Source organism: Ochlerotatus camptorhynchus, unplaced genomic scaffold (genome assembly GCF_037179485.1).
Source record: "Ochlerotatus camptorhynchus isolate MF236.1 unplaced genomic scaffold, CSIRO-AGI_Acam_v1.1 ptg000503l, whole genome shotgun sequence".
NCBI classification, from domain to species: domain Eukaryota; kingdom Metazoa; phylum Arthropoda; class Insecta; order Diptera; family Culicidae; genus Ochlerotatus; species Ochlerotatus camptorhynchus.
The window spans coordinates 1,841,521-1,867,265 of NW_027040988.1; the positions used below are offsets into that span (position 1 = coordinate 1,841,521).

Genomic DNA, 25,745 nt, shown 5'->3' on the forward strand with positions numbered 1-25,745 from the left:
CATAAGGTTGAAACTTTATCATTAAACGTTCATGTAAAGTTCCATAACCATTTCAGTTAAAGTTTAGCAGGGATTATAAACAATTTTTAACCATTTTAGGTAAGGTCAATTTATGGTTCGCATTTATGCGGGATGGTATTAATTTCATATGAATTAGCCCCGATGGATCCCAGTTTGTGGTAATGTGGAACACTAGTCATCTAATTATTCCTACGGTTTTTTATTAAAAATCCGAAAGTGAATAAATGATTCAATAAACTATGGAATCGTCCAACGAACAAGACATCTAGTGACGGGAAACTGCAAATGGAGTGCATAGTCTCTTGGGTTCCCCATTATCTCCTACAAATATACACTGTTACGCTCAGAGAGAAGAGAAACGCGCTTGATTCTCTCAAGCCAAGAGAGCCAACCGAACGGAAAATCGTAAACAAGAGAAAATGAAAACAGCACCAAACCGAGAGAGGCTCCCTTTAAAACGCGTCACTCACTTCAAGTTAACTCATTCTACGCCGAACAGTGACAAGTACGGTAGTGTTTTTCTATTGCTTTCTGCAGCGTAAGTGTAAAGTGTTATTATTAGTCAGTTTTTAAGTGTTATTTCATACTCATAGACTGATATTACTGGTGAGTAGTTGGAAGCATGTTTAAGTTATGAAATTGGTACAAATAATTAGCAACAATAATTGGCATACTTTGCTGGTTTAACCAATACTAATGTATCGGTATATCGGGTTTCCCCTTTGTCATCCCACAGGAATAAGTGGACAATAAAGTACCGCAAGAAACATCCGAAACAAAATGAAGATTCTCGTACTCCTGGTGGCCTTTGTGGCAGCAGCTAATGCCGTCTCACTGTACGAACTGGTTAAGGAAGAATGGACCGCATTCAAGGTGAGTTTTAGGAAGTATTCGCAGCTCAATAAGCATATTCATCCATTTCCTATCCGATTGCGCTAGGCTAATTTTTTGTGCTGCCGAAATGCGCATTAATAAACCAAACACGTCCCACTAAGCGGTGCGTGATTTGTCTAGTAACAGGAGGGTTGGAAAGACGAAAATAAGAAGTAAGTGGAAGAGTAAACAAGGCATTAAGTTCAATGACGCAGTTCAACTGGTCAGAACCGTGAATTCTGGGTCACGCAATCAATTTTAGACAGTTCCAAATTGGACCTGCAAAAGTAATCTTATCGCTTGAGAAAGCAGCATCAGTGTCATGAAATATTATACACTGTCTTGCTGTGTCGTACGACTTGCTCGGTTCATTGTGACTCACAGAATCGGTATAATTATACGCGGTTTACATTCAACAGAACAGCATCAGTTCCGTATGGCTGTGTTTGTTGTATCGTCGCCCGTTGTTTTGCCATGTTTACTTCCCTGTTTTTCTGCGTTGTTCGATTCGCAAACGCCTGATGTTCACTAGTAATAGAGAGTGAAAAACAAATAAAAGTGACCCTCAGACATATGCACAGCAAAACAACAAAACCCAGCTGACGAATAGATGTCGTATCGCCCTGCATAAACTCGTCGACGTGAAGGGGGTGTATGAACGACGCCACCGACGATCGACCGACCGATAAAAGAGAAGTGGTGGTTGTATGTTTGAGTGTGCCTGGTTATCTTCAGATTTCGCAACAGACTGGCTTACTTCACTGCTGAGAGGAAGCTCAACAACAAAGGCTTTCCTTCGTTTGCTGAAATTCGAATCGATTAACCTTATTCTACCTGGTAGTATGAAGAATTAATTTACATGCGAAACTTCTTTCAATGAGTCATTCTTAAAGCATTGAACCAAGTAAAAAGTACCTGTTTAGTTGTTCCTAAAGGGAAATGGAAATATTCCTTATTTGACTAATTTGGTCGTCCTTGAGTGAACGGTGCTCATGTTGGTCATTCACAAACATTCAGGTACCTATTACCTATACTGTTTACCACCTTTTTTCAGCTATTGAGCTGCAAAAAAAAAGCTACAAAGCACACAAAAGAGAAGATGCATAACGGCATTACACATTAAACCTCCTTATAGTCCGCTTTGTACACGTGCTTGGTAGAAACATTTGTTGAGAATATGAGTAGGTACCTACATATGTATATGTTTACGTCTATGTCAATTGGTTCTATTTAAATCACAACACTTAACGTCCTGTACCTTAACCCTAAAGTCGAGTTTATTCCATGAAGCCGAGTGATGGGAAATAAAGAAAAAAAAATCAATGAACATTTGAATGCTTTTGTCATATTGCGATATTGACAGAAATATGTTTGACATTGTTAGTGAATGAATTGCCAAAACATACAAAGCATCGTTAAAACCTTGAAACCGATACAGTGAAAATTAACTGGTTGGGCCACCACCTCGACCCAACTAACGAATTCGATTCGCTAGTTGGGTCAACTGACACATGACAATTTCTCGAGGGGTACGCGCATCGTTATTGTGATTGTGCAAATTTCATCAAAAGCGGATTTAATTACTGTAGATTGATGAATATTTATTGAAGCTGTGTGGGGAAAGCTTAACATAATTATATGTGCCAGTGGCTGAAAGTCTCTTCAATAAAGTAACCTAACCATATGTGACATTTTTTACTCTGGTTTCTTGCAGGATTTCAGTTAAACTCAAATATATCGAGTATATACTAAATGATTAGATTCATTACACATAATGCGCAGTCTAAAATGTGTTTGCTCATCACTTGATAAAGTTTATGTTCAATTTGACATGAAATTTCGTACATTTTAGTGAAAATTTTCATTACTGTTAATTTATTTGTTCTACAAAACATTCTTCATTCAGTATCCTAGATCTGTGCCTTTAATAGTAATCTTGTAAGTTGTATGGTTTCTTTGTAATTAATCATTTAAAACACCCTTGAAAACTTGCGACGTTTGCTTAAAATGCGTTATGGGCACCCTATTCGTTCATACGTTCGGTTTTTGCAGTCCAATATGTGCACGGAAATTGGCTAGAATATTATTGTAAATGTTGTGGGACATTCTTAACTTTCGATTACCGCACATCATCTGCGCCGAAAGAATATGTCATTGCGGAGATGTTTTGCTGTATTGAATATTGCTCAGTTTAAGAAGAACACACAACAAGAGACAATGAATCGTCGAATCCTGAGAGCGGAAGGGAGAGAAGTAGGTACAGTACTTGTTCGTTAACTGGGCAGAACAGTCAGAACATCCCGGCGGCGCTGACTCGGATTGAACCAAGGCCTGCTGGGGTGAGAGGTAATCACGCTTACCACTACACCACCGGCGCCGCTGTCAGTTTCAGAATTATTCCGTTTTTTAAAGTCTAGGATCATGCACATTTTTTTTAGTCACAAATCTCGAACAAATTGCTAGTCCAAGACTCTAAATGAAAACAAATGTCAAAGACTCATAATCATGAAAATTTTCTTAAATCCAATTTTTTTTATAATTCCTATCAGTATAGACCACGGAGTGTTATGAGTGTTACTTAACATTTTCTCGTTCCGCAACAATTTTCCCAAGATCTCATTTGTAGCAAGTTCAAGATTAAAAAAAAAAAAAAAAACAAAGATAAAATTCGGTCTAGTGTAAGGGGTAATCAACTCTGCACACTGTGCCGAAGCACAGCATGGCACACTGTTCCGCAGGATAGAGCCATTTTGACAAGTAGGACACAAACAATTGTAGACGTTTTGCAAATCGTTGTTAAGGTTGACTACTCGGTTGAATACTTTGTTTACTCAAAAGTGGAGCTAGTGAGAGAATTTGTTGTCATACACAAAACTAGTAAAATAACGATTTAATCAAGAATTTAAGAACGATAAACCAGTTTCGAGGATCGCTCGAAACAATCTTGATGTATTTTCTGAACCGTGAATCGCTTTAAATCTAGCAAAACTCAATCCGATTCACAGTAAAAATCCCTGTGGCTCTTGATTTCATCCACTACAGCTTCTATTTGGGCTTGACTTCAATCCAGTTCATCCACATCATGGCCGGTCGAGAGGGTTTTGTCGATACGGCAGTCAAAACAGCTACAGTGGGTTGCATCCAATGGTCAAAAACTACCTATGGTACAAATTGGTTGGATCCCGTGATCATGAAAATCAAAAACAAACCTGGAGACATTGAACGTTAGTTTATGCACGTTCGCAGTTGGGACGCAAATAAAAATTAAGCCGCCTGTGGAGGAAATTTTTAAGAAGTCTGTTGTCGTATCATCGAGGAATTGAGTAGGAAAGGCTGGGTAATGCATTTTTGCTAAATACTTTGTCCCTCGAAGCGTACAACGAAGGATCAGAGCAGTGGCGTTTCCTTAACCTAAATCTACCTGTACACCAGCTCTCAAAACATAAACAATTATCAAAATATTGCTTGCAATGGATATATATCGAGTAAACTAGACGATTAATTGCATTTTTCAACCGATTCGAGTATGAATATGGCATTAAATCTGGTTTTGAAAGTTGGTGCACAGGTAAAAAGTGAGGCTACGGGACGCCACTGGATCAGAGCATGATTTTCTGCGAGAGTTTAGGTACATTTACAAGTTTGTTATGCAGAATAATCAATCAATAAAAACAGCTTAGCATAGACGGCAGCAAGATTCGTATATTAGTCTTGGCAAGGATCATCCGGGATGGAAATTTTTAACATTTTCCCCTGCGTTTTCCCTAGTATATTCTTACCAGTCATTGGTCTCAATTGATATGGGCTTCTATGGGATATCCACATCAAGCACATCTCCGTCACCAATGGCCTACCGATCGTTGAACTGTAAGGCCTTGCTCATTACTGAAAATTTGATTTGAGGCTTTATTAAAAACTGGTACGAGGAAGTTGCTCCTAGGGTGGGATTGAATTCTCGCCCATCAAAGTTCTGGGTTACTATAGTCGGGAAGAATTTGACAGGGAGCAGGTGGCAAATTTCATCCATGCCTTCGTTACAGGTTGAACTTCGTACAGATTTGATGGCTTCCACTTCCGCTTCCACCTCCCGATCTGCAAACGCTCTTATTAGAATGAAGAGAAGCTGAATGCTTGCCTTAATCCATCAGAAAAATTAAGAATGTAAACAGTCATAACTCTCGGGGTTACCAAACTCATGAAATAGCGACACATTGATAGGGCACACTTTGATTGAAACCTTGTTCGGCACAGCGCTTGGCACAGCTCAATCACTCGGCATGGATTAAGTTGTACAGAGTTGAATACCCCTTGGTCTAGAGTCCCTTTTGGCCCGATAACATTTGAACTAAAAAAAAATCGGTGAAAGTAGGCCGTTCTTGAAAAAGAATGACGTGTTTGTGCTTACAGGGGAGGGGTCTCGAACCATCACAAGAACCTTTCCCGGCCCCAAAAATCGGTTCAGTAATTTCCGAGTCTATAATGGTCAGACAGACAGACAGAAACAGTGCTGTAAAATGTTGACAATACACAGTGATATTGACAATTCTGCTTTGGTCACTCATTTGAGCTAACAGTCATCATCAAGCCAAACCATGCCAATTGTCAATGACAACGCTGTCAGTGACGAACATGTGTAGATTTTTTATTAACTAAATTTGCAATGTTCTAAAAAGTTGTAGAACAATCAATTTGAAGTATCTTTGCTAAAGACATCCAATTTATATCTCTTATGGTTCATGAGTTATGATTATTTTAAACAAGCAGGTTAGGGTGGCCCCTAGACAATCGGCTTTCTTTAAATATCGTTTTATACGTTCATTTTTCGTAAAAACTTTATAGATACTTTTTGAACTTTTAATAATACATTTAAATTCCCTAATCTGAACATGGCATAAACAAATACTTCCTTGACTTTTTTCAAGCATGATTATCGTACATTCTCATAAAACCAAAGAACGATGCCCCTATCCGTATCACACTAATAAAGCAACAATCGCAAAAACAGTAATTATACCCTCCCCTTGGCTAGTTTTTGCACCTTGCTGTTGGTGGGCGGGCTTAATTTCATGCTAGTGGAGTGTTGGAGACGGTGGGTTTGTGGCCGACGTTGCTGGCTCATGCCGCGATAGAATGGCGCCATGGGCAGGCAATGAGGATTACTGAGCTTCCCCTCTCTGATAAACCACTGCATGAGAGAACAAAAGATCTAGTCCAGCAGTGATAGTATCACACTTGTTACTCCTTTTATTGAGAGCCGCGTCGTGGTACGCTTACGTATAGGCACTGACGTTGGGTGTGATACTGGCGGGTTTTGCCGCAAATCACTCTTATTTTATTTATTTTTACGCAGATAGATTTATTTGGGTTTGCAAGGGAATTATACTATTGAAATATTTCAGAAAGTGCCCAACGGTGCTCCTTCTACTTGCGTGACAAGCTTTCATTGTTGTTTTCATTGAAGTATTACTCAGGGAACAATTTTAAACATCATTTTTGTACATGGTATTGTAACTAATCTTATATGTGCTTCATTTTGATTTGGGATAAATGTTTGAACTATGGCTCGGGATTTCCACTGTTGCGTGCTTCTATTGTGATATATCCATACGTAATTTTGTGGGACGACATAGTGGAAACGTGTGAGCGTAGTTGGAGCATATACCCTATGTAATTTAAAAATCAGCTAGGAAACTAACTTCAAAATGAAGCATTTTAGTCACTTGAAGGTGTCACCTGGGTCGAACTAAGATATAATAAATAGGTATAGGTCAAAATCAAAAGTACTTGAAACACGTTTAATTTTAGATTACAAGCACAAGTGCAGATACTTAATAAAGCATGGGTTATGATTGATTAGGTGACTTAGAGCTTTTAATAATTTATTAAATTAGACTAATGAGATATCATAACCATCAAATGAATTTAAATAATAAACTTCAGAAAGTCTAATGACATTAAGTAGATTAACAAAAGAATTAGGATGCGGGTGGTCCGCTTAGGGAGGCAACTAACCTTTATAGTTGTAGAATAAATCTTCTTATTTAGTATTGAATTAAAAAAAAAAGGAAAACGCAGGCAGACCAATAGCATTTAGCAGATTAACAAGGAGAGGAATAGTTTAGGAAATAAGAAAAGGAAAGGAATGTGACAATTAATAGCTTTTAAACTTTTGGAGGTATTGTATTCCCCTGAGTTTGTTGTACTCGATTACTATATTATTCTCTCAATACGCGAAATCTCTTATATATGCGATTAAAGCATTTGAGTTAACTTATTTCTTAGTGTTCAAGTACTTACATTTGTAAACAGCAATCAATGTTAATCTATGAACTAAACCATACGTAAAATCGATCTTTCCTTATGTGGTATTGATGCATGTTTAACTTTTCGCGTCTGTCGGAATCAACGCGCCTACGTCTACGGAGCTTACGCAGAAGTGATTTGCAATGCGGTAGAGCTCACCAAAAGTTTTTTTTTTTTTTTTTTTTTTTTTTTTGAGCTTCTGTAGTATAGAATTTGTTCGGTACGGTCGCGAAATCTTGAAATGATTGATACGTGCGGTAAAATAACTAAATTGAAACAAAGCTCAACAGTAAAATAAGTAGAATATTTAGGGAGGAAACCAAAATTTATCAACTTGCCAACATAGGCTATCACATTTATTTTGGTGGCACTCTTTAAGTGATAATAAGTTGTTTTTTTTCTCTACGGTTGTTTCGCGTGGCGTTCACAATTTGCGCGATTTTCGTATCTTACGTAATTTAGATGTTTAACTATAAACGGTTTCACTGACTCGAGGTCGTTCCTTAAGCGGTGTTGGTACAGGTTAAACCTTTGCCGACTGTCGGATTCAACGCGCCTACGTCTACGGAGCTTACGCAGAAGTGATACGCAATTCGGTAGAGCTTGTCAAACGCTTTTGAGCTTATAGAATTTGTTCGGTGCGGTCGCGAAATCTTGAAATGATTGATACGTTCTTTAAATTAACTTATTTGATACAAAGCTCAGTAGTAAATAAGTAGAATATCTAAGGAGGAAACCAAAATTAATCAACTTGCCAACATAGGCTATCACATTTATTTTGGTGGCACTCTTTAAATGATAATAAGCCTTTTTTTTCTCGCTCTCGGAATTCGCGCGGTTTTCGTAACTTACATAATTTAGATATTTCGTTCGAAATAGTTTACTTATTCAATCGGTTTACTACGCGGATGTATCTACGCGCACACGTCACAGCATTTTTTCTATAACTATCTTGAAACAATACATACGGAATCCAGTGTTCAAGCGGCCAACATAGGCTAGTCCTTCTGCTGTATTGTCAAAGATAGAAGCAAAATGTATTCAAATGGGTCAAGTCTTGAAAATTAAGCTGTCACGCAGCTCCAGCTTGATACCAAAAAAAAAAAAAAAACAATCGCCAAAACAGTAATTATTGTTATTTGTGTGCTTTCCGACCTACATGACCATTATACGTACATTGTATTGAATATGCGGGAAAATTGAGCAGATTTGCGGACCACCACCAGCATAACGGACGACGCTCGAAAAATAAGGACCAATGACATCATCAAAGCAGGCCCGGAAGCTGAAGTAGAAGAAAGGCAATGATTTTGATACCGAAAATCGGAATAGGGAGCTTCATTTTGTAAAAAAAAAGGCTATAGCAATCTGATAGCCGACCTTACTACGCAACCGTTACAACGTTGGCCTAAACAAGGCTTACCAATCACAAACCGTCCAAGCCAAAGCAAAGCATTCGAATGCTGATGGTCAACTAATAAACAAAATCTTTCATTTACGAGTTTATTTTGCTTTGCTCTGCAAAATCAAGTTTCTGGGAAATCACGGGCAGACAAAGCAAACCGTTTTCGATCAAGTTTCTCGGACAGGAAGTTTACTGAGGATGATGCGATAGGGATAGAATAGAACCTGCAGTGGTGCTTCTATTTTAGAACAAGACACATCAGTGTGTGCGCGTGCAAAATATAAACAAACACAAATGCAGGCTTTCGTCGGGTAACTGCTGATAAGAAATAATCAGTTGGGATTGCGTCATGTTTTAGTATGTCGAGTCCGACAGGAAAGGGTGTTCATACCTAAACACAACGCGGCTTGAGTAAAACGCAAAACGCTATTTGGCACACTAAACTTGTGTGCTGCTTGTAACCGAGACTGTTCGACTGGACACTGCGATAGATAATTGTTACTGTTACCGTTGAGCTGAACTGGCTTTCATGCATCGGTTAGCGAGCGGAGTAAATGTGACAGTGGTGTCGTCAGCGATTACGCATGAACCTTTTTTTTTAAAGAATATAAGTTTGATCAAAATATTACTTTACGAACCAAGGATGACACTGATAACACTCTTGAATCTTTTACACGGTGAATGAGAACGACCCAAATTTCAGTTTAGTTCACTCATAATCGCAAAAAGTGCAGGAACTCAGCGATGAGTAAATTTACCTCATGTTTTCCCAGGTTTTTCCAGGATTTTCCAGGGAAAAATTCCCGAATTTGAGAAAAGTAGAGATTGGATTCACTCAGTCTATTGGTACTACTCCGAGACTGAATAAAATTTTCGTCAATTTCCTCATTTTCCGGCAGATTTTTTAGGTTTTCCACAGGAAACCATGAGACAAATTTTACTCATCGCTGAGTTTCTGCACTTTTGGCGATTATGAGTGAACTAAACTCAAATTTGGGTCGTTCTCATTCGCCGTGTACTTTTTCTATAGTCGTAGCTACACGCTAACTTGAAAGTACTCATTAATGAGTTAAAAAAGACCCATTTTGAAGAAAAGTGGCTTAACTCATTAATGATTAAACAATTTTACCCATTAATGAGTATCTGTTACCCATTAATGAGATTAACAATTACTGATTAATGTGTAACAGATACTCATTAATGGGTAAAAAATTTACTCATTTAATGAGTTAAGCCACTTTTCTTCAAAATGGGTATTTTTCAACCATTAATGGGTACTTTCAAGTTAGCGTGTAGAGATGCTTCAGTGTCAAAAATCCAACGTAAAATTCATTTCAATTAGGGGAAATGACGGCTTCGGCATGACAGACTATTTTCGGCAATACAAATTGAAACACTATTTTCACTGGATTTTCTTACGAAAACACTTCGCTGAATGCATGCAAACGATTCTTTATGCTTTCAGCTTCAATTTGACTATACTTTTACCACTGAGAAAAAGCAATCTACCAAGGTTTTCTTGAAATGAAACACACGCACTACAAATTGTAGCTGATTTCGAGTTGCCGATAATAGAACAGCAGATTTACATGCAGTTCAAATGGAACGGTTTCCGAAGAAAAACTGGTTACCGACAATACTCGCTCTCACTAGAGAAGATTGGAGCTTTGTAAAAGCGTTTCAAAACAGTGTTTGACAATTCTTTCGACTGAAATTGTTAGAGCAGCTGGTAGCAAAAGATTGTAAACAAACCAATACTGCATATGTGTGCGTTCCTTAGAGAAAAAGGTCGCTGCTTAGGTTGCCGAGAATACGTAAATTCCCCTATAATAAATAGACGGTGAACTCTCAATCCGACTGAAACATGTTCTTTCAAGGCAATATCAAAGAATACGCGATCTCACCAGGAAGGTTATGTGGCAGAATCAGCTGAGGAATAAATTAAAAAAAAAGTGTGTAGGTTGAACCTAAGCTCCCAACCTTTTCAGATACTCACAAACATTTGAAAAAAAAAGTCCGGTATTCCACAGCCTAAAAAACGCTGGTAAGATTTTATTTATAAACTACACAGTAATTTCATTCAAAGTGTTTTATGTTACTTCATACGCGAAGTTAGCGATTTTCAGAGTTGGTAGAAAATGCTAACATGAAGCTTTAGTGTGATAATTTATTAGCTATAGAATGATCTATAGAAGAGGGTAGGTGGATAGTTCCGTTAGAGTACGGCAGTATGAAAATTGAATAGAAGTTGAGCATCTAGCGGTAGATGGCAAGCTATGTCTGTAGTTTACATGGGCAGCACGCTTTGATGGTGTGAGTGCCCATAGAAGACCCGTGTGAAGCACATCCACAACCCTCGCTTGGTAAACACAAAATTTCTCCCGATAAACTTTTTCGTTCACACTTCCACTTCTGTTCTGTGCCACGATCATGGATTGATGAGGTCACCGACCCATCCAAATCGATGTTTACTATTGGTGTTGGTGACTCTATGCGACAGTATAGAGAATTGGTCTACCCAGGGTTGTATCCTTGGGTAGATGGTGTTCATACTGCTCCCGTACAGCCATTATTTGCTAGTTGGGACGCAACCTAATCTAAATTGTTATTCGATAGTTAAGACGGGTTTGATGCTGTAAAATTATAGTTTTTTATGCAAAACAGCTCACCAGGATCCAGTATCAAATATCAAAAAGATTGGCTTGACACAATTTCCAGACGGTTAAACAGCTTTTAGTTAGGACGTTACCTAATGAGCGAACTCACAACTTTAAAGCACCGGCAACGAGCGAAATATGACTGTAGTTGGTTTGTGAACGGCGTGGCCCCCGTTGTAGCTAGTTTACCATGCCGTGCAACATTTTTAATGTAGTGCAACATTTTCCTTGTCACAACATTTTTCATACCATCCAGTTTTTAGAGTTTTCTAATTCATCCTCCTCGAGGTCTGTACTCTATGGTCGTCACTTCTGCGTCTGCCCAAGTAACCACAGGCACGTTATTTCGCCTTTTTGGCTATATACAGCTGAACAATGGCTATACCAGTGTTTGCAGGTTCCGATGAGGGCCGGATATAGCCAAAAAGGCGAAATAACGTGCCTATGGTTACTTGGGTGATTATTTTGGTGCGTTACACACAGTGATTGGGTTTTTATTATAATTAGCAGCGACAACCAAACACATAAAGCAACAAACAATAAAAACAAAACGCTTGCTACTACTACCACGATAAACTCTCTCTCTCTCTGTTAAATAGCTTGATCGGAGTTGTAGAAGGACAACGATATATTGCTTGCCTGCTTTGTTCCAATATACAAGGTTGAGGGCATAGTTTGATCGGAATCGAGTAAAGACATAACACACGTGTATCATCTTCGGCATTACTTAGTGAAGCTAAAAATTCGGTCATGCGACTATATTGCAAAGGCAGTTTTTCATGATAAAAATGGGAGAAGATTATATCATTATTGCATTCCATTTCGGGCATAGCGTTAGCGTTAGCGTCTGGTTCGTTGATCGCTTGTCATATTTGTCATTTTGAGAAATTTTTGGTTTCTTGATAATTAGACCGGAACAAAGGATTTTTTCTTTTGTCATGCCCACTTTTGAACTATAAATGTCAAATGAAAGCAAAAAATATAAACAAAGTATCGCTCTAGCGATCTCCGAGGATTGAATTCTAAACTATGATGATTACCATATAATTGTTTTATTTCGATCTTAAAAACTTCGCCGAAAACAGAAACCTTCTTTGAAGGCCAAAAAACTCGAAATAACGTGAAGCAACAGTGCGAACTGATGAGTAAATTCTGCGCTTAACCGTTTACCATAGAATAAGTCTAGTCTATCTGAACAACTTTGCCTAAGACAGGAGCCTTCTATCTAGACAATATGTTAAGTTAGAGCAATCAATTCCAAATGAATGTTACATTAGGGTGTTTCATTTTGAAAAAAGTGATGAATTTTTGATAGGCCACCCTCCAGTTCGATTCATAGCCCCAAAATATGAACCTGTGCAAAAAATGGTAAAGATTGATGAAGGTTTAGAGGTCGCGCCAATGATTTGGATTTTGTATGGAGATTTTGGTGAATTAGTATGGGAAATTATTGATTTTCGTTTACATTGCTCTAACTTTGGTTGTAGTTGTCCAAACGTTGAAAAAAAAAAATATGTGGTTGTCATGACAATGATCAACAAGCCTGTTGTTGTTGCGATGAAATTGGCGTTGTTGCCTTGTACATATTCATCTGTCAATTTACCCTATTTTGCCATTTTTTCACATTTTTATAATTCTTGATACACTGCAAAACTGAGCGTAGCAACTGTAGGCTTTTTGTTTATTGCCATAGCAATAACATACTAAATTTTTTCGACATTTGGACAAGTAGAAGCAAAGTTATAGCGATATAAGCGATTTTTTAAATTCTTCCATAGTAATTCCCATACAAATTTCAAATCATTGGCGCGACCTCTAAACCTTCATCAATCTTTACCAATTTTTGCACAGGTTCATATTTTGGGGCTATGAATCGAACTGGAGGGTGGCCCATCAGAAATTCATCACTTTTTTCAGAATGAAGCACCCTAATGTTACATGATCACCAGCTGATAAGTGAATTCTGTGCTGATCTTTTGACCACAAAATAGGTCTTGTCCATCTGAACAACTTTGCTGAAAACGGAAACCTTCTATCTAATCCATCTGAGGGCAAACAATTCAAAATGAATGTCACACTAGCGCTGCCTGGTGAGTGAATTCTGAACTGAACTCTTTACCTTAGGATAGGTCTTGTCCATCTGAACAACAACTTTACCCAAGACGGGAACCTTCTATCTTTTTATTATATTTATCCTGAGCTGAAATCTTTACCATAAAATAGATCTTGTTCATCTGAACAACTTTGCTGACAATGGGAACCTTCTATCTAGTTAAGATGATAAGTTAGAGCAAACAATGAAAGGTGTATGTCACACTAGCGCACAGTGTCACAAATCTGCATAAAGTTGGTCATTTATTCTACCCTTTTTTATGGTCTTAGTCTCAGGTGTCTTCGGACTACTAAATATTTCAAATCTAGATTCGGCTAGTTACCCCCCGGTACCAATCGTTGAAATTTTCACGAGTACTTGTTTAAAGGTAATCCTTCCATCTCAATCATTTATAGACCCTGCCAGGGCCCGCATACTCTATTTTAAAATACAATCTCTTACTTTCCACATTTCACTCTAATGAACCATTCAGTTCGATTGCTTTCTGTAGGTGGCATTGGGGAGGTTAGGATTCTGTAACTTTGGAAATTTCCATAACCATGTGCATAGGTTAAAGAGGGGGACAGTAGTATTCAAGTTAAAAATAAGTATTTGGATAATACTCCATGTAGGGAGAAGAATAATTCATGACCCAGCCCCTCATAATATTTTAAAATGCTGAAATTTAGAAAACATTTGAAATCTTGAAGTTTTGCGTATTACAGTCTTGGAGTTTACCAAATTTTCAAATTTCTATAGTTACCAACATACTTGAAGTTTCGGAAAATTGATTTGTTACTGATTTTTTGCGTTTGAATTTGAAACCGCGGTTGAGAAGCACCCAAGTGGATCGCTTGTTTAAAAAGAATGCAAAAGGGTTTGAAATATACTTTTACGTTTTGGGTTAAGTCGAAGACAACAAATCAAGAAGACTGGCAACTCTTCCATTTTCTCATACGAACGCTATGAGACAGGTACAATCGCGTCATCTGCCGCTCAAAGGTAAATGCTTCGAACGAATTTGATATCAAAGATTACATCCTCAGAAGAAGGGTTTGTGTATTTGCTCATTTTTCTATCCGTTGCTTCCACCTTCACTCAAGCGCAGCGCTATTGTATCTGTCGCTTGGATTCTGGCAAAGTTCTTGATTTGTTGTCTTCGGTTAAGTCCTTATTTCAAGCTTTATAATTTTTTCAAACTTATTTTATATACCCCCCCCCCCCCCCTAGATTCGAATGTGGTGTGACAAAAATAAAATTATTAATTTATTTAACGAACAAGTGTACTAAAACACCAAGACATTCAGACAAAAAGGTGCACTTTTATCACACTTTGTAATTAGAGAAAACGCGCTAATTTATTCAGGTTGGTGGAAAAGAATTAAGAATTAACGCCTATTAAGGCTGGTTTACAGTTCAGAAACGATGTCTCGGGATTTGATTCCGGTCCCGGGAAAGCAAGTTTATGAACTTTTAGGTAATCTTAACCCAAGCCTTCTTTTAAAAAAATTCTTTTCAAGGAGGTCCAAAGTTGGTGCCTCATCGAACGTAAATAAACGTTAAATTTAGTTTGAGGCAACCGGGTATTGGCTGAAGGCGAGGCTGACTACTTCCTCCCTGCTAAAGAAAACCTAAGCTATATGAACATGATGCATGATGCTTGATAGTGGTCTACCACCCATTGTAGCAACGAAACTAAGTCCGATAGCAGTGGACTCTCTTCTCTGTTTGTCTTGATCAAGCTTAATAACCTTTGATTGTCCTCAACATTTATGAAGGGCCAAAAACGGATTGAGTGGATCGATAGGAAAAGTCGCCTACACGCATTTGCGGGACAGTAAAGAATCTCCTTCCAGCAACAGCAGCATTCCCCAAACAGGAAGATGCTCCAGTGAGTGGGGAGAAGAGTCTGCCCTTTATCCACGAAATTTTATCAACAAGGAGTTGGCGTTCCCACTCTCCCCGTCCAAATCGCTTCAATTGGACCCTCCGTTCCCTTTTGTAAATGTATTTAAATGTATTTAAATGTATTTTTTAACTCTTTATTTGTTTCAAATTCAAAATAAATTACATTTCATTTTAACCTAGGTGCTCCAGTTACTACAGTAACTTACCAGCCTTAATTGTTATGATATATATCTAAGTATTTTTACATCGTTCCTGTCTTGGCAATTCAGTATTTTAAACAGGTTTTTTAAACCTGCATGTCAGTAATATCTTAAAACTAAAAACTAAATCTTATCTAAGTATAAAGAGAATTAATCGTTGCAATTGAGGATTTTTGCCTGAAATTATTAATTATTTTGTTGGACATTTGTTCTAAAGTCTCAACATTCGAAATTCTATATACTTCGGTAGTACTGTACCAGAGAGGCAACTTCAAAATCATCTTTAGAACTTTGTTCTGAATCCTTTGAAGTGCTTTTTTCCTGGTAGTGCAACAACAAGACCATATTGGCACAGCGTAAAGCATGGCCGGTCTAAAAATTTGTTTAAATATTAGAAGTTTATTCGTCAGGCAAAGTTTGGATTTTTTTATAAGAGGATAAAAACATTTTATATATTTGTTATATTTGGCTTGAATGCCCTTAATGTGATCTTTAAAAGTTAATTTTTGGTCAAGTATTAATCCAAGATATTTCACTTGGTTTGACCAGGAAATTGGAACTCCGTTCATAGTGACTATGTGACTACTACTAGGTTTCAAAAACGAAGCTCTAGGCTTATGTGGAAATATTATAAGTTGAGTTTTGGAAGCGTTGGGAGAAATCTTCCATTTTTGTAAATAAGAAGAGAAAATATCTAAACTTTTCTGCAGTCTGCTGCAAATAACACGAAGACTTCTTCCTTTAGCGGAAATGCCTGTGTCATCAGCGAACAAAGATTTGTGGCAACCCTGAGGCAAATCAGGGAGGTCCGAAGTGAAAATGTTATACAATATAGGCCCAAGAATGCTATCCTGAGGAACTCAAGAAAATTAAACTTTTTCAATTTAGCAATCAAACCTTCATGCCTAACACTGTCGAATGCTTTTTCTATGTCTAGAAGAGCAATTCCAGTTGAGTGGCCTTAAGATTTGTTTGAACGAATTAAATTGGTAACTCTTAAGAGTTGATGAGTAGTTGAATGCCCATGGCGAGATCCAAACTGCTCATCTGCAAAAATTGAGTTCGTATTGATGTGAAGCATCATTCTATTCAAAATTATCTTTTCAAAAAGTTTGCTTATTGAAGAAAGCAAACTTGTTGGACTGTAGCTAGAAGCTTCAGCTGGATTTTTATCCGGCTTCAAAGTTGGAACAACTTTTGCATTTTTCCATTTATCAGGAAAGTATGGCAAATGGAAACATCTGCTAAATAATTTTACCAAGAAAGACAGGGAGTTTTTTGATGAGTATATAGAAAATTCCATCATCACCTGGAGCTTTCATATTTTGAAACTTTTTAGTTATAGACCTTACTTTGTCCAAATCAGTCCCCCAGGAATCATCAAAAATATTTTCCCGAGAGAAAATATTCAGAAAATCCCGAGCAACCTGATTCTCAATAGGACTAGTAAGACCCAAACTGAAATTATGGGAACTCTCGAATTGCTTAGCAAGTTTCTGAGCTTTTTCCAAATTTGTGATCAAAATTTTACCACCTTCTTTAAGCGCTGGAATAGGCTTTTGAGGTTTTTTCAAAATTTTTGTGAGTTTCCAAAAGGGTTTGGAACTCGGGTCTAATTTAGAAACATTATTTTCAAAAGTTTTGTTCCTCAGGGCAGATAATCAGTTTTTAATTTGTTTTTGTAAATCCCGCCAGATAACTTTCATGGCAGGATCGCGTGTTCTTTGATATTGTCTCCTACGGACATTTTTAAGGGGAAGCTTACCGGCCCGAAAAAATATTTTCGGTATATTTTTATTTCTTTAAAAATATTGGGAAAAAATATCAAAAATCAAAGAAAATCAGTTTGTTCCTTAGATTTTTGTCAAAAATTACATTCAAAGTGTTTTTTATGTTACTTCATACGCGAAGTTAACGATTTTCAGAGTTGGTTGGAAATGCTAACATGAAGCTTTAGTGTGATGATTTATTAGCTAGAGAATGATCTTTAGAAGAATGTAGGTGGATAGTTCCGTTAGAGTACGGCAGTATGAAAATTGAATAGAAGTTGAAAATGAGCGAAGGGCCATTAAAGCGACAGTTTTCAAGATGACGCACATTTTTGCCTAGCCCGTACGATGTACGCGGGGACTTGAAGTATGTCTCCAAGTCCACAGGCCTGTGGCTAGGGGCTAGGCAAAAATGTGCGTCATCTTGAAAACTGTCGCTTTAATGGCCCTTCGCTCATTTTCAACTTCTATTCAATTTTCATACTGCCGTACTCTAACGGAACTATCCACCTACATTCTTCTAAAGATCATTCTCTAGCTAATAAATCATCACACTAAAGCTTCATGTTAGCATTTCCAACCAACTCTGAAAAATTACATGTAAAATTTTTTTTCTATCTCATCATGAAAAAAAAATTGGACTCTCAGCAAAACCGAAAAGTCGATGTTTTGTGGTTTTTTGAGTCCAACTTTATGCCATAATGACTTATAAAAAATGTTTTTGAACGTGAATTTTCTTTGAAAAATTAAAAAATATGTGATTTTCTTAAAATTTTGATATCTTTTTCCAATATTTTTAGAAAAATCAAAACGTAATTATTTTTTTCGGAGCGGTGAGCTTCCCCTTAAGACGGATCAAGAGCTGAAGATCATCGTCTATTATAATTGAATCGAATTTAACCTCGCATTTTGGTACTGAGGCAGCTCTTGCTGCAACTATAGAAGTAGTCAGAGATTCAAGAGCATAATTAATTTCATCTTTGGTTTGCAAAGGAATGTTTGGATCGAAGTTATATTCCATAAATGTTCGATTAAAGGGTGATACGGTCAAAATTTGGTCAATATCAACTTGACGTATTTCTTTCAATTTTGCATTTAAAAAACCTGAACACCCCTCATTTTGAAGGTGTGTGTGTGTGTAGAATGTTGCTCCTATTTTGATTTTGGAATTCACTCTTCAGTTGTCAAAATGCCGTCCAAGCAAGAAGAGCAGCGTATCAAAATTTTGCTCGCGCATCGCGAAAATCCGAGCTACTCGCACGCAAAGTTGGCAAAATCGCTAAAAGTTGCCAAATCAACCGTTACAAATGTAATTAAAGTGTTTGGGGAACGTTTGTCGACAGCCAGGAAGTCTGGATCGGGGGGAAATCGAAAACCGGAAGCCGCTGAGACGACAAAGAGAGTTGCCGGTAGTTTCAAGCGAAACCCTAACCTCTCTCTCCGAGATGCCGCAAATAAGCTGGGTGTATCGTCTACAACCGTGCATCGAGCCAAAAAACGAGCCGGACTATCGACTTACAAGAAGGTAGTGACTCCAAATCGCGATGATAAACAAAATACGACGGCCAAAGCGCGATCCCGGAGGGTGTACACGACGATGCTGACGAAGTTTGACTGCGTGGTAATGGACGACGAAACCTACGTCAAAGCCGACTACAAGCAGCTTCCGGGACAGGAGTTTTATACGGCAAAAGGAAGGGGAAAGGTAGCAGATGTTTTCAAGCACATGAAACTGTCAAAGTTCGCAAAGAAATATCTGGTTTGGCAAGCCATCTGTACCTGTGGCTTGAAAAGCAGCATTTTCATAGCTTCCGGGACTGTCAACCAAGAAATTTACGTGAAAGAGTGTTTGAATAAACGTCTGCTGCCTTTCCTGAAGAAACACGGTTGTTCCGTACTGTTTTGGCCGGATTTGGCATCTTGCCATTACGGTAAAAAGGCCATGGAGTGGTACGCCGCCAACAACGTGCAGGTGGTTCCCAAGGACAAGAACCCTCCCAACACGCCAGAGCTCCGCCCAATTGAGAAATACTGGGCTATTGTCAAGCGGAACCTAAAGAAGACCAAAAAAAATGCTAAGAGCGAGCAGCAGTTCAAGGCAAACTGGCTTTCTGCGGCGAAGAAGGTGGACAAGGTGGCTGTACAAAATCTGATGGCAGGGGTCAAGCGTAAGGCCCGGCAATTCGGATTTGGAAAAGCGGAAGCCTAACTGAATATTTTTCCTGAATTTTATACTAATTGAACTTGAAAAAGAAATTTAATTTGATTTTTTAAATAAACGATTTCACCGATTTACACGCGTTTTCCCTTGACCAAATTTTGACCGTATCACCCTTTATGCTCACAATCAGCTCTATGGTAATTGAAAATAGAGCTGTTGGGATTACAAATTATTTCTTGGGATATTTCAAAAGTTCCTGGAAGGTGATCAGAACCGAAGTCAGCATGGGTAACCAATTGGCTACAAAGTTGACATGAATCAGTTAAGACCAAATCAATAGTGGAGGGATTTCTTGCAGAAGAAAAGCATGTTGGGCTGTTTGGATATTGAATAGTGTAATAACCTGCAGAACAATCATCAAACAGAATATTACCATTGGAATTACTTTGAGCATTATTCCATGTGCGGTGTTTTGCATTAAAATCACCAATAATGAAGAATTTAGACCTATGACTGGTAAGTTTCTGGAGGTCACCCTTGAGAAAATTCTTTTGCTGGCCTACGCATTGGAATGGCAAATAGGTAGCTATAAACGTAAGTTGTCCAAATTTGGTTTCAACAGAAACTCGCAAAGTTTCAAAAACTTTGGTTTCAAATGAAGAAAGAATTTTATGTTTGATTCGTCTATGAATAATGATGGCAACGCCACCACAGGGTCCATCAAGACGATCATTTCTATAAATTAAATAATTTGAGTCCTTCTTAACCTTATGGTCAGGTTTAAGGAACGTTTCAGTTATAACGGCAATATGCACGTTATGAACTCTCAAAAAGTTAAATAGCTCGTCTTCATTATCTTTAAGAGATCGAGCATTCCAATTTAAAATGTTTAATGCTTTAAAATCCATTACTGAATTTTAAAGTCCTGACAATATTATTAGCAAATTTTACTCCAGTTTGAATAGCATCAAACATGGAGTTAGATTTAAGCATATCAGAAATCATGTCAATTAATAAATTCTGCAAAAATTCCATTTTAGGGGCAGTAATGCTTCCTAAGTCAAAATTGTCAAAATTTCCTTTAGAACGTTGGTTAGTATTTTGATTTCTACCCGTTGCAATAGCAGCATAGGTAGCTCCATTAACTCGCTGAACATTGTTAGCAGCGAGGGGAGTAGGTACAGATGAAACATTTGAAGCAGGGGTGATATTTGTACCTACGGGTACGAATGTAGAATTTGTTCCTCGCTGACCGTTGTTAACAGCAGAGGAATTTGTACCTGGTCGGAAACGTGGAGCGTTTCTTACCTGTCGGTTAGAACGAGATTGTAGGATCGCTTTGCGAGTCTTACATTCCCAAAAATGGGATTTGTGGTTTTCATTGTGGATCTTCCTTCACAGGACATCAATTTTTTTTGCATTTAGCTGTCATGTAGCAATTTTTAGTTCCGTGACCCCATCCCTGGCACTTACGGCACTGAGTGAGGTTTTGGAAATTTCCTCCAGTCTTCCTGAAGTGTTCCCACTTCACTCGGACATGGAGCATAAGGCTAGCTTTTTCTAATGCCTTAAGGTTGTTTAGTTCACTAGACTTGAAGTGAACTAAATAAAAATCATTAGAAATCCCGTTGCGCGAATCGCCAGGACGGGATTTCATTTTCATTTTGATTACTTGGAGTGGCACAACTCCAAGTAATTTTGCCAGTTCATCTTTGATCTGAAGCTGATTTTCTGAACTGTAACCAGCCATTACCCACACCACCATCCACCAAAGACAAGTTAACAGATGAAAACAAAAAACGTTTTATAGACAAAATTGCTTATTGAATGGTTTTATTCGATTTCTTCATTAACATTTTCGAACAAAATACTTACTTGAAGTGATTAACTTCGCATAAATGTGCATTTATGGAGAGTAATGAATCCTTCTTGCTAAACAAGTGACGCTCATAATCGTTCCCTCCAGTCACGTGACTCGCCACTAAGTGACAAAAAAGTGACGCTCATTTTTGCTATAATACATTCAAATTAGCATTGCAATTACTTGGAATCTGTTTCGTGGTCTCATTGAATGGATCTATTGCATTTCATACGTCTGAGCTGTTATTTGAGCAGTCGAACGACTTTTTAATAATTGATAAAGATGGCAGCTGACAAAGAATTTTATAAAAACGATTATTTTGTTTGATCAACTGCCAAAGGAGCTTACATTAGTAATAAGAAATTTACTTTTGTTTGACTCATTTGGGTAACCGTCCTCTCAGAGACAAGCTAAACAAGCTTCGTCGGATTTATCTGGCTAAAAGTCAAAGACACTTTAAACACATTTTAGATCATTCATGGGATGATCATCCAAAATCATCTTAATCATGTAAAGTCAAAATGAACCTGCGAAAAAGAAAATTTAAATCTCTTAAACATTCTCATCAAAACTGTTCCTATTCCTCTCCATCCACAGCTCCAGCATCGCAAGAAGTACGATAGCGAAACCGAGGAGCGGATACGCCTGAAGATCTACGTCCAGAACAAGCACAAAATTGCCAAGCACAACCAGCGATTTGATCTGGGCCAGGAAAGGTATCGCCTGCGCGTCAACAAGTATGCCGATTTGCTGCACGAGGAGTTTGTCCATACGGTGAACGGATTCAACCGCACGGACTCGAAGTAAGTATCAACAACAACGACCGCTTTGTCTTCTTTGTTTAATCGAGGGAGAGAGATCCGATGCAAAGCATAGATAAGGTCCATCCATAAATGACGTAGCATTTGATGGAGGAGGAGGGGGGGGCTACAGAAGTAGTAACCGGCCATCTGTTAGGTTCAGCAAAATACGCTACGAGGGTGAAACATATGCTACATCATTAGTGGATGGTCCCTAAGCGACAGTTATTATGAATAAGTGCAATTTAGCAAAATTGTTCTCAATGACATTGACGACGTTTCCGCGCGCGAGACTTTCAAGTATCAGCAAGTGGCAACGATGAATGATTCATGGCAGCATAATCCCATTACAACGGGTTCGCCGTCACTTATTTATGTGTTGTTCATGCAATGCGGCTTTGCTTGTGTTATGCTATTCCACCGATTCATCACTTTCTTCCGTTTCAGGAAAATGCTCAAGGGCGTTAGAATCGAGGAACCAGTGACCTTCATCGAGCCCGCTAACGTTGAAATTCCCACGACAGTCGACTGGAGGAAAAAAGGCGCTGTAACTCCAATCAAGGACCAAGGTAAATGCAAATACTTCTGTGCATCATTGTTAAAGATTCGTTTTTGAGCTAGCGATTTTTTCATAATCGATGAAATATCAATTCATTATTGTACGCAAATCAGCTCTTCCGTTGGGTTGTTCTCATAACATTATCAACTCCTTGTTCCTTTCGGATCGTGTTATGTTATTGAAATGTAATCAAAACATTTGCCTCTATTTGTCATGAGTGAATTACGCCGCGCCGGTCAACCCAACTGCTCACTGCATTTCCTCTGATTCTGTTTACGGTTGCACATTTAACTGAGACGTTATTATTACAATATGCGAGATAAGACTCCACACACAGTGCTCGGTCGATTTTCAACATGTTCCATTCTTCCTCCCTCAGGTCACTGCGGTTCGTGCTGGTCGTTCTCGGCCACCGGTGCTCTCGAAGGACAACATTTCCGCAAAACCGGTAAATTGGTCTCCCTGTCGGAGCAGAACCTGGTCGATTGTTCCGGCAAGTACGGCAACAATGGCTGCAACGGTGGAATGATGGACTTTGCCTTCCAGTACATCAAGGATAACGGTGGAATCGATACGGAGAAGGCCTACCCGTACGAGGCCATCGACGACACTTGCCACTACAATCCAAAGGCCGTCGGTGCTACCGATAAGGGCTTCGTCGATATTCCCCAGGGAGACGAAGCAGCTCTGCAGAAGGCCCTCGCTACCGTTGGCCCCGTGTCTGTTGCCATTGATGCATCGCACGAATCGTTCCAGTTCTACTCGGAGGGTGTGTACTACGAACCGCAATGTGATTCGGAAAATCTGGACCATGGTGTAAGTATCCCTATCTGTAGCATTACAGAGCAGTACCGGCATTAAAACGAATCCGATCTTTTTCACTCAACATACAGGTTCTAGCCGTTGGATACGGTACGGACGAAGAAGGCCAAGACTACTGGTTGGTTAAGAACTCCTGGGGTACTACCTGGGGTGACCAGGGATACGTAAAGATGGCCCGTAACCGTGAAAATCACTGCGGTATTGCCTCCTGCGCCAGTTATCCATTGGTGTAAGAGCCAGTGTGGTGTGATTTTGCGTGATCTGATTTAGTGAGAATGGAAGCGTCAATTAGCCATCACTTTTATTTCATTTTGCCGCATCGTTGCATTTGTACGTTTTACACCACCAAAAGTCACATTCGACTGTTTTAGTTTCTGATTGTAACGAAATGAATATTCTATATTCAATTTTTCTTTGTTTCCAATCGAGCAGAGTGAACGAGTTTACAAAAGCGGTTAGTTTGTAAGAGAGTAATAGTTATGTAGTGTCCATTCCATCTCTTGTGCGAGATGATGCCTGTGAAATTGTTGATCGTAAGTTTGTGTATTACAACTTAGGCGTAGAAACAATGTGCGATGAAAGAGGTTGCGAAAAAATACTTTCCAGTTGTATAAATCAGATGACACGTCCTTATTTCTATTTAATGCATCGAGAGATTTTGAAGGAACATACCTTTTTACCTTTTAGGAACATACCTTTTTACCTTTTAGGAACATACCTCAATGAAATCTTTCGTCAAATCAATACAGAGCTGAAAAAAGGGTGTAACAGCTTTTGTAAGCAATGCATTTTCTACACTACACGGTAATTGCAAGATATCCAATTCTTCGATACAATCGATGTAAATATTTACATTATTTGATAAATCTCAGGTAATCATGACAGCAGTTGGTCTCTTTTCTTCATTCATATTGTTTTCAATAATCAAACGTCATGATTACCTGGGTTTTCTCAAAAAAGGTTGATTGATTGATTTATCTTTATTAGGGAGGCTTTCAGCCTGGGGCTGGTTCGCCTCCAACTCTCAAAAAAAAAGGTAAATATTTACGTTGTTTGTACCAAATGACTATTAAAGACTCAAGCGGCACCGGTGGTGTAGTGGTAAGCGTGATTGCCTCTCACCCCAGCAGGCCTGGGTTCAATCCCAAGCGACGCCGCCGGGAGGCATAACATATCTGATCACACCTTCCTTCGGAAGGGAAATAAAGCCGTTGGTTCCCGGTTCATGAGCTGATGGGTCGATAGGTAGGGTCCAGGTGTGGGAGCTGCCTCCCTGGCGTCGGTAGCATTGGTACTCAGTATGGAAAAAAAGATCGTCGGAAATCAAATCAAGGACTATTAAAGCACAGACAAACAGACGTAACTCTTTGAAAAAGTTTTTCTTGAAAACATAGTATCTCAAAACATAGGACCTCAGTAGCGACATCTTTCAGGCTTCTCGCGGAAAACAAGCTTGCTCGCTAACTCGCAAACAATATTGCATAAAAGTTCTATAGAATGTATAGAAACGTCAAAGTGATCCGATGCCAGCGCTGCGGCGAGTATTTCGCGGAACTGATAACACTAGTTTACAGCATTTTTGAACTCGGTAAGGTGATGATCATTTCCAATGCAAAATCCTACGCTAAATTCAATGCCGTGGTCAGAAAAAATTAAAGTAGAGCCATTTTTGAGATATACAAAAATTTTGATTTTTTGAATTTTGGACAAAAGTACGATTACTAAAATGTCAATATCTTTGGAACTAGTGCACCAATTGTAAATCTTTTTTTATGAAAATGAAGCTAAATAAATTTGCTATCGTTCACTTGAATATTATGTCTTAATTAAAAATTTAATTTTGAAGTCATTTAAAAATTTACAGCATTTTTTTTATTTTTCCTGCGAATTTTCCATAAAAATCTTGTTTTAATCAACATTTTTAATGGGATAAAAAGATTCAAAAAATCATTCCATAATTTATTCTTAAATTCCATTAAAAACTGGAGAGAATGAGCCTTTAATGGATGAAATCGGTTGGAAATTGTCGAAGTTATGAAATTTTTTGTAAAATCATGGAAATTGAATGTTCCAAGATTGGCCGTTGTCCCGCTCCTAGGTTCATGCATTTTCCAATTGTGTTGATTGTAATTTATCGAATTGAGCAATAGAGCCATTGATTCATACGTTTCCTTCATATTAACGGCATGAGCTAATGGAATAGAAGGTTTCTCATTCCCTTGATGCAGTAAAACCATAGAGGAAACTCTAAGACCACTGGGTCCCGAAGAAAATCATTATTATTTTTGGCTCACTCAGTACCAGAACAACGGTC

At 38.4% G+C, this 25,745-nt stretch overlaps 1 protein-coding gene across 1 annotated transcript; it reads left to right on the plus strand.

Moving 5' to 3' along the window:
• The first annotated feature begins 549 nt into the window (after positions 1-549).
• Positions 550-24,042, plus strand: LOC135712753 (cathepsin L-like). Its single transcript, XM_065235807.1, has 6 exons — positions 550-627; positions 758-894; positions 21,848-22,053; positions 22,498-22,619; positions 22,989-23,425; positions 23,503-24,042. Exons 2-6 carry the CDS (start codon positions 802-804, stop codon positions 23,662-23,664), a joined length of 1,020 nt encoding a protein of 339 aa, XP_065091879.1. The 5' UTR covers positions 550-627; positions 758-801; the 3' UTR covers positions 23,665-24,042.
• Positions 24,043-25,745: the final 1,703 nt, after the last annotated feature.

What these genes read in the sequence shown, in the direction of transcription:
- LOC135712753 (XM_065235807.1), top strand. Translation starts at nt 802, where the DNA reads ATGAAGATTCTCGTACTCCTGGTGGCCTTTGTGGCAGCAGCTAATGCC. An exon ending in AAGAATGGACCGCATTCAAG is followed by an intron (nt 895 to 21,847) that starts GTGAGTTTTAGG and finishes CTCCATCCACAG; the next exon opens with CTCCAGCATCGCAAGAAGTA. An exon ending in TTCAACCGCACGGACTCGAA is followed by an intron (nt 22,054 to 22,497) that starts GTAAGTATCAAC and finishes CTTCCGTTTCAG; the next exon opens with GAAAATGCTCAAGGGCGTTA.